The following is a 9,382-nucleotide window of genomic DNA, read 5'->3' on the forward strand; positions in this document are numbered from 1 at the left end:
ATACGCTGTGCCACCAAGGACCAGCTTGTGCTCAGTGTAGGGTAAGTGAGAGGGGAATCTGCCTCGCAGGATATGATGGCAAATGCCTGCGAGCCTTGACTTTGGCTTTGGGTACTGAGAGGGCAAAATGCCTCCTCGGAGAGTATGACCCGAATGCCAGTACTGATGCAAGTTGGAGGTCTGAGTTCCTGCTGCCTGTAGGGTCCAGAAGAACCTGAAGCTGGGAATTTAATATCCAGTGGATTCCATGTGGTCGTCCTCTAGGCCAGAGGGAAAAGCAAACCCAGGTCCCCCTGGAAGCACTCGGTTCAGTCTCCACTGATAGCAACTGATTGTGCAGGTCCACCTGCTGTAAGACACATTCTGACTTCAGGGAAGAGTCTTAGAATAAACGAAAGGCTTGGGGACACACTTGGGTCCCTCCTCCGAGATGCTCTCTGCCTCGTTCCTTCGGTTGCTTCCATACTGCTCGGAGCCTCAGAGCAGTACTGACTCTCCATCGTTGCTGTTCTCAGTCAGCACTGCTGCATTTAAAAAAAAATGTTTTTATTGATTTCAGAGAGGAAGGGGAGGGGGAGAGAGAGAGTGCGCGCGCACGAGAGAGCGAAACATCACTGATGAGAGACTCATTGATTAGCTGCCTCCCACGGATTGAGCCAGCAACCTGGGCATGTGCCCTGATTGGGAATTGAACAGTAACATCCTGGCTAATGAGTCAATGCTCAACCACTGAGCCACACTGGCCGGGCCAGCGCCACTGCATTTTGACACCGGATGTGAGCTAAGGAGCCAGCCGGGGCTTCTCCATGCTTATCAGCAGAGGTGCTGACCTGCAGCAGGACAGCTCATTCCCAGGCTAACTCCTTTAGTGCTGATAACCTGGTCTGAATTCTCCCAGAAGCCCAAGCAGCTTTGTATGGTTGGAGCTGCCTATTTATGCTCCATTCCTGGGCTCAGCGCAGGCATTGGTGCCTGTGACAGGGCAGGCAGGAAGGAGCAGGAGGCATCCGGGAGTCGGGGTGGGCCTGGGTGAGCTGAAGCTGCGGGAGGAGACTGACAGTGGGTTTTTGTGGGGAGCACAGTGCCCCCGATTTCTGTTGCCTTGCTTCCAGCCCGTTTTCCAAGAGAGCGCACAGATACGCCAGTCTTTCACCCTGAAAAGCTTGGATTGCTGCATGTTTGGGAAATGAACTAAACCTCAAACATCTCATGAAGGCAAGCCCCTTAAATTACCCCGGTCCTTTCATTTAGGGACTGCAGCTTCACCACATCGCTGACAGCATGGAGAGCCAGGCTCACCAGCGGGAAACCCTAGCCCAGGATGGCCACTCAAGGTTAACTTTAGAACTCAGTCACGGAAGGCCTCTGCTTCCAACCTGATTGGAGCTTCAGTTAGTGAGAACAAGGGCGCTGCTAATGCGTGGAATCCTTCTCTTATGTTTTGTAGCATTTATAAGTCCTCATGCTTTTCTGGTGGGAAGAGATGATTCCATGTTCTAGACTTGGAGATTAATGCCTGCTGGTGTGGTCCGTGGGGCAGGGACTCCAGCTCTGGGTCTTTCTTTTGTCCATGTGATACAGGGCAGTGGGTGCTGCCCGCCTGGCGAAATCTAGCCAGGGTGGCAGGCGTATCTAAGTGTCCTGTGCCCTCTTCCTGCAGGCTCTCGAGTACAACATCTTTGAAGGCATGGAGTGCCGTGGCTCTCCGCTGGTGGTCATCAGCCAGGGGAAGATTGTCCTGGAAGACGGCACCCTTCATGTCACCGAAGGCTCTGGGCGCTACATCCCCCGGAAGCCCTTCCCTGATTTTGTTTACAAGCGTATCAAGGCAAGGAGCAGGGTGAGTAGCTTGGAGCATATGATTGTTTTGTCATTGATTACATTCAGTTTCATAAACCCTTCTAAGCACTTTGAGTCGGAATATCAAGATGAGTACGAAGGATTCAGAGAAAAAGGAAACTTTTTTTAATTCCTGGACTTGAGAATACCAGCGGAGGACTCAGCCGTGTCCACAGCCAGCCAGAATGAAGTGAGACTGACATGTACTGTGATAGGGTTCCAGGGCAGGAGCCACTGCTGTGGAGTCAGGGGGGAAAGTGTCATGGCGAGAGGGCATTCTGAGTTGGGTCTTGGAGGTTAAGTGGGAGATTGGCAAGTCAAAGAAGGGAGACACAGGAATATGTAGAGAGAATGTTATGAGTACGGAAAATATATGGTGTCTTCAGGGCATGGAGAGTAGTCTACAGCACTGGGCAGGGAGGTGTCAGGCTGGGGTCAATGGAGTTGGAAGGGTATTAAAGGGAGAGTGAGATTGGAAAGAAAGTTTGGGCCAGATCTTGACCATCAAAACAGATCCTTTCACAATATATTTGGAAATTCTGTAGGTTTAAGTGGAAGTGCCTTGGGGAAAATGGTAAGAAATGTTAATTTTTATACAGTAGCCAGTTACCCATGACCCACCTAGGAGGATCACTAGCCTGGAGTCCTGGAGCGGGCCCCATGCTGACATCTGTCCCTGCCCTGCCCTCCATAAGGAGCGCCCCCATCTCTAAATCTCACCGGCCTCTGTTCTAGCCTCTCCTCTTCCACATCGGGAGGGTGGCCAGGGAGGCATCCTCCGAATGCCGCCTGAATCGGGGGGCGGGGCCTGTGTTTTGCAGCTGGCGGAGCTGAGAGGGGTTCCCCGTGGCCTGTACGATGGGCCTGTGTGCGAGGTGTCTGTGACACCCAAGACAGTCACTCCAGCCTCGTCGGCTAAGACGTCTCCGGCCAAGCAGCAGGCCCCACCCGTCCGGAACCTGCACCAGTCTGGATTCAGCTTGTCTGGTATGGTTATGGTTTGGGGAGGGCCCAGTTTTGCAGCGGGCTGGTGAGTCTGGAATCACTTTTGTAGAAGGAGAAGAAGCAGAAATGAATGGTATTCCCATTTTCCCCAAAAGGGAAATACTGATATCACCAGAGATGTCATTCACAGCCAGTGGCCAGTGGGTTTCAGAGCCCTGACATCAGTTTGTGTCACATATAATGGCATGATGTGTACACTGTGTGCAATACCCAGTATATTAATAGGACATTTTTTTCTCTGTATTATGGCCATCCTAGAAAAAGATGTGGTGGTATTTCAGGATTTCTCTTCTCCCCTAGTCTGCAGTACAATTGACTCTTGAACAATGGGTTTGAACTGTGCAGGTCCACTTATATGTGGATTTTTTCCAATAAATACAGTTCAACCAGATGTGGATCAAAAACAATATTTTTGCATTCCCAGATTCCCAGATACAAATCTAAAATAGTGTTTTTGGTCCATATTTGGTTGAATCTACAGATGCGAAGAGCCCATTGTAATTAAGTTTTGAGGGAGTCAGAATTATACATAGAGTTTTGACTGCACAGGTGGTTGGCACTCCTGCCCCCTGCGTTGTTCAAGGGTCAACTGTATATTGTATAGTTCAGCTTATGGGGTTTCAGCAGCTTAACTTTGTAGTCCAGATGCTTTCTAGCTGCGCCTCAGTCTCCTCATCTATACAGTGGGTATAATAGTAGTAGCTACCGTATGGAGTTGTTGTGAGGATTAAATGAATTAATGTGCATGCAAAGAGCTCAGAATAGAGCCATCTGAGAATTGTTAGCTATTTGCTTGAATAAAATATGTGATATTAGGGATGATGAGAGTAAGGGGTCAAGATTTTAGAGCTTCCACACTTGAAATTTCCTTCCACTCCTTCATTTGGCCCATAACTAGAACCCTTCCACTTTTCTAGCCTTCTGAACCACAAATATGTATCCAGATTTCTATGGTGTGTTAAACAGTTAATTAGATCCTTTTTTTGGGGGGGGGGGGGGTCAGATATATTCGTTTTTAGAACATTGCCATATATGCCATATACAGATTACCCATTTTCGAAAGATTTAATAATAATGAACCTTAGTTTTGTCGTAAATTAAAATGAGCTAATGGTGTTGTGCTGTCTTATGTCACCAGGCCATTAATATAAGGAACCATCATATTAGACAGTGAGGTGAGTAGTGTTAGGGGAACGTAACGCCAGGGGGCTGTGCCTTCGGAAAAGCTGCACTCAACTGACTACCAGAATAGGGGCAGGATGTACCGAGGCAGGAGACAGCCTTGAATGGAGTGTCCCTTTATATGTAGCTTTACTTTTTCAAGTGATGGATCCAACTGGCTTCTGCAGGTACTGCTTTATACCATCAGAGTCTTTGGCCACCTTAAGCCCATCACTTTTTTGTAGTTTAAACTTCCAGGGAGTGTTGAGAGGACAAAGAATGGGTCCGGCCCTTTGAGCAGGAACTCCTGTAACTCTGCTTTTGACCCTCACCCCTCTTTCCTCTCCAGGTGCTCAGATTGACGACAACATCCCCCGTCGCACCACCCAGCGCATCGTGGCGCCCCCTGGTGGCCGTGCCAACATCACCAGCCTGGGCTAGATCCAGGGCCCATTCCACTGGGGGATAGGGGTTGGGGGATGGGACACCTGAGGACATTCTGAGACTTCCTTCCTTCCTTTTTTTTTTTTTTTTTTTTTTTAAAGAGCCTGTGATAGTTACTGTGGGGCAGCCAGTTCACGGGGCTCCCTCTTGGGCCTCACACTCCGTCCCTCACCCGGAGTCACTGACTTTGCTCACCCACTTCTCTACACATTTACAAACATCACACCACGTCTACCCACCAACCCCGTACAGGGGACTGCATCCAACACTCAGACATGCGAAACAGAGCAAATCACCATGAGGGTGTTTCTCATCTCCAACCTCTGTTGTATTTATCATCTTCCTTTTCATTAGGAGGGAAGATAAAGTGAATTGCCCAGAGCTGCCTTTTTCTTTTTAAATTAAAAAAAAAAAAATGTTTTCGTTATGGGGCTGGGAAGGGATGGGTGGGGGAGGGGGGAGGTTTTTTTTTAATACTAAATTAGAAAGCCTAATTCAATACTAATACAAGGGGTTTGAACTGGACATCCTAATGATGCAATTATGTAACCATCACGCTGATTCAGGGTGGTCGGCAAACTCGTCGTGTCCCTCCTGAGGTTCCAGAATGTCCACATCACCATTCCGTAGTCTTCTGGGCTGACTGCTTTTAGGGCAGTTTTTTTTTTTTTTTTTTTGGATTAGATTTTGCTGCAGATTAAATCTTTTCCTCGGTTCACCTCTTCTCTCTCTCTCTCTCTCTCTCTCTCTCTCTCTCTCTCATTCTCTCTCTCTCTCTCTCTCTCTCTCTCTCTCTCTCTCTCTCTCTCTCTCTCTCTCTTTTTAATTCGTTTCATGCCTCTCTCTTTCTTTGTGTTTCTTCCAGCCCTTGTCTCTGAGACACTGGTTTCTCGCCTTCCTCACTGCCTCTTCAATGACCAGGTCTACCATTCTACTGTGGTCATAAGAACCTGCCTGGGAGGGTGTGAGCTTTGTCATCACAACCGTAGTAATCTGCTGTCCTGTCCCTGTAAGACTGGTGCTACCCACCCATCACCATGAGGACATGCATGTGGGTCTGAGACCCTCCCAGGTGCAGGGAAGGGCCGAGGTGCCCACCCTCACGGGCACACCTGGGCCCAGAATAGACCCTGAAGCAGTGCCGAGATGTGGCAGAAGTTGAGGCTACAGACGTGCGAGTTTTTCCTCCAGGCAGTGCTACCTGGTTAGACATAATCAAATCTGTAAAGTGAACCCCAGACCCGAGTGAGCCAACCAGTCCCTCAGGCCAACCACCAGCTCAGCATTGTTGAGCTAGTGGGAGTGGCCCCAAGAGCCTGCTGTTTCCTGGCTAAGTGTCTTGGGGTTCCTGAACACAATGGGGCTTCTCACTTTGGGGGAAAATCTTTTTTTCTTGTCCCATTATTTTAAAAGACATCATGCAATACAGGGAGGCCTTTTAAGCTCTGAAAATTCTTGGGAAATTGGCCTTAAAGCCCCTTTGACTTTGCAAAAGGAAACATCTGTTTAATGAGTGTGATGTCACATCAGAGCTGCTTGTGGAGAAACTTACACATCGAACATGAGGCCCGTAGAGACTGAAGGTGACCTGGGTCAGCATCTTCCCTCTGTCTCAGTGACCCTCTCACTCGCTGCCTTTGTGCCCATCCCTGTCTTTGCTGATTTGTGTTGCATGTCCTTCCAAGCGTGTGTACAGGTTCTCCCAAGTGCTGTCTGTCTGCAGGCTTCCATAAAACCCAGCTGCTTTCACACACAAAATAGGTCATCCCGTCATTCCACTTGTCTCTCCACACATTTTGCCTTTGGGGTTATGGTTGGGGTGTATTTTTTATTACTGTTGTTGTTTATTTGTTATTTGAAAAGGAAATTGCACTTTTAAAGAATAATTGGTTAACTTAATATATTTGCTTTTTTTTCTCACCTTCACTTAGAAGAAATTTGAACCAGTTGGAAAAAGTATTTTTTGTTTCAATTCTAAGAAACACTCGCAGCTCTTCAGTGTTCACTTGAGTCTTCCTGTCTTTCCTGTACCAGGTCCTGGTCATTTTGGTTCTTTGGATTGTTTCCTTAAAACCGCTTGAAACCTGGAGATTCCCGCAGGCTGTGTAAGCATGTGTACCTGTTGGCTTGCTTTGTGTGTCTGTTAGATGAATGTCATGTGTAAATGCTAACATAAATTGACAGTGTCTCAGATCTAAATAACTGCAGTGACTTGATGCTCTGAAACAGTGTAGGATTTCATAATAGATGGTTCTTAATCCTTGGAATTGTGATTGTGACCCATGAGGAGGAACTTTCAGTGCTAAAGCTCATCATTGTGTGTAGCCAGAAGAGTACCTTTTTTTTTTTTTGTAACCACTGTCTTAATGACAAAATAATTATGGTTAAAAAACAAACAAATAAGTCTCGTGTTTATTATTCCTTAAGAACTCTGTGTTATATTACTATGGAACGCCTAATAAAGCAAAATGTGGTTGTTTCACAGCTGTGTCTGTGTTGAGATGTTTAAGAGGCAGCTGCTTGGCCTGGCCTTCCCACACCACCTCCCTTCCTGGGCCCTTTGACCTTGTTTTGGTGACTGTCCCAGTTCAGAGTTGTCACTGCATGTCCAGGCCACAGAGGTCTGATTCCCAGCAGAGCTCTGCATGGCGGAGCTGAGGGTCAAATTCATAGACTGTATTGGGGAGGCCACCAGGGCCCCGGAATCCAGCTACAGACCTACCATGGGACGTGGGCGTGGCTGGGGCCATGTCGGTTAGTGTGGGTGACCTCTGGGCTCCCTGGGACACCCTTGAGCTACATGGGGACGTGGAAGATGAGAGATTAATGTGTGCTGATTTGCAACAGTCCAGGAGCTTGCAGGAAACCCAGACATAAAGCATTTGTTTTTCTGTCCCCAAGCCAGTGCCGAGCATGCTCGCCCCCACAGCCCCGCTAACTGGTATTTTTGATTCTGAAAACACTGAGTGAAGAGAGTGAAGAGGGTGTATGCTGGGGGCTCCCAGGCCATCGCAGGGCTGATGACATCTTTTTCTCTTCCTTTCTCTTCTTGTTTTCTATCCCCCCTGTCCAAACAGGATATCAGGTGGTTTACAAAAATATATATACGCTCCACCACGCTTTTGTAAGCAGTACTTGAGCAAAGGGAAAATGAGAGCAGGAAAAACAAGATAAGGCCTGGGGTTAGCATAGCACGCCTGCCATGAGGTTGGGAAATTGTGAGGGAGCTCGGAACGTCCTAGCAACAAACCAGAACGGAGACATGGCCAGAGGCGATACAACATTTACAGTGATCAGAAGAGAAATGCATCCTTCAGAAGAAATAGAGACCCTGGTCCTCGCCCTGAGGACAAGTGTGGGGACCCCAGGAGCCAATGTGGCGTGTCTAGGGCTGGCTCTGACACTGCCTCCATGGTGTGCCCACGACTCAGCATTGGGATCCAGGAAATTCAAGTCTGTCCAAGAGCTGAGGTGGTGGTGGGGAGGGCCCATAAAGGCCGGCCCTAACACTGTTGGGACTTGGGCCAAGTGTTAAACATCCCAGGCACGCAGCCCATACTCCTGGTCCCACTCTGGCTTCCTCCCACACTCAGGGCGCATGCTTATGCCTGTGGACACCCCAGTTCACATCCCAAGTTTTTCCCCACCCCTAGCAGACACCCCGAGGCTACCTGCAGCAGTGGTGAGCTCCCCTCTGAAGGACAACCCAGCAGAGGCCAGAGTAGGCATGGGCCACAGGCTTGGGTCCATTTGAGCAGGGAATTGTGGGAGGATGGCCAAGAGGCAGGTACTCTAAAGAGGGAACCCCATGGGTGCCATGTGGCTAAACAGTGGGCCAGGTATGTAACTATGATTTAATCCAAGGAAACTGAAGAACATCTAGAAAAGGTAAGTGGAATGCATATCCTCCAGCAAGTGTTTCGCCTTGCATTGCCTGGTGTTGGAAGTTACAGCCTCTGGCAATTTCTGTAGCACACATTCTGTAAGAGAAGGCAGAGCTATTCCTTTTCCATCAACTGAGATGGGGATAAGTTTTGTGCTACTGATTAGGTTTGTGTCGTATTTACTCTGCAAGGTAGAGATGGTGTTATCTTCTCAGCCTAACTCCCTGCTTAAGTCCAAATTGGAAAGGGCAAGCCAAAAATCAGACATGGGGCCGAGCAGAGGAATGATAGGAAGCTGTTGGGAACAGTGTCTTACGTGTCTCTTTCTAAAATAGAAATAGATAGTTAACTGCAGAGATCACAGAACTATGAGAAATCAGAGATGATGTCGGCTGTTAATTAAAACAATCGGTTAAAGGCACATTGCTAATAGCTAACATTTATTATTACATGGCAGGTACCACTTTAAGGGCATTCACATGTTAACTCAGTGAGTCTTTTTTTTTTTTTTTTTTTTTTTATAAGTATTGATCTTTTATTTTATTTTTTTTATATATTTTATTGATTTTCCACAGAGAGGAAGGGAGAGAGATAGAGAGCTAGAAACATCGACGAGAGAGAAACACCGACCAGCTGCCTCCTGCACATCCCCCACTGGGGACGCGCCCGCAACCCAGGCACATGCCCCTGACCGGAATCGAACCCGGGACCCTTCAGTCCGCAGGCCGACGCTCCATCCACTGAGCCAAACCGGTTTCGGCAACTCAGTGAGTCTTTGCAACAACCCAGAATAATTGTTGCCACTGTACAGAGGCACAGAGTTAACGACTGGATCAGAACAGGCTTTGAAACCGATCCGTTGGGATCCGGCGGCTGTGTTTTTGATCACTGTTATTCTACCATCTGTGGGCAAGCTCCCCTTAGAAGGGTGTGGGGAAAAGAGAGGTGGCAAGGGCCAGAGGATAAGGCTGTGCAGGTAGTTAGGCTCAGGAGCAAAAGTGTGGACAGACGAGCTTTGCAGGAAAGAATACATGATCTCATGAAGCCGA

General features: G+C 48.1%; 1 protein-coding gene across 3 annotated transcripts in view; it reads left to right on the forward strand.

Moving 5' to 3' along the window:
- The window catches only part of DPYSL2 (dihydropyrimidinase like 2), a 103,913-nt gene extending 99,033 nt beyond the window's left edge, over positions 1-4,880 (forward strand). For all 3 annotated transcript variants that reach the window (XM_036313824.1, XM_036313825.1, XM_036313826.1), the window contains 3 exons: positions 1,661-1,840; positions 2,661-2,826; positions 4,355-4,880. In XM_036313824.1, the coding sequence (XP_036169717.1) occupies positions 1,661-1,840; positions 2,661-2,826; positions 4,355-4,446 (438 nt within the window). In that variant the 3' untranslated portion in view covers positions 4,447-4,880. The remainder of the gene's footprint in view (positions 1-1,660; positions 1,841-2,660; positions 2,827-4,354) is intronic.
- The last annotated feature ends 4,502 nt before the right edge of the window (positions 4,881-9,382 follow it).

The sequence above is a fragment of the Myotis myotis genome, unplaced genomic scaffold (genome assembly GCF_014108235.1).
Source record: "Myotis myotis isolate mMyoMyo1 unplaced genomic scaffold, mMyoMyo1.p scaffold_m19_p_6, whole genome shotgun sequence".
NCBI lineage: Eukaryota > Metazoa > Chordata > Mammalia > Chiroptera > Vespertilionidae > Myotis > Myotis myotis.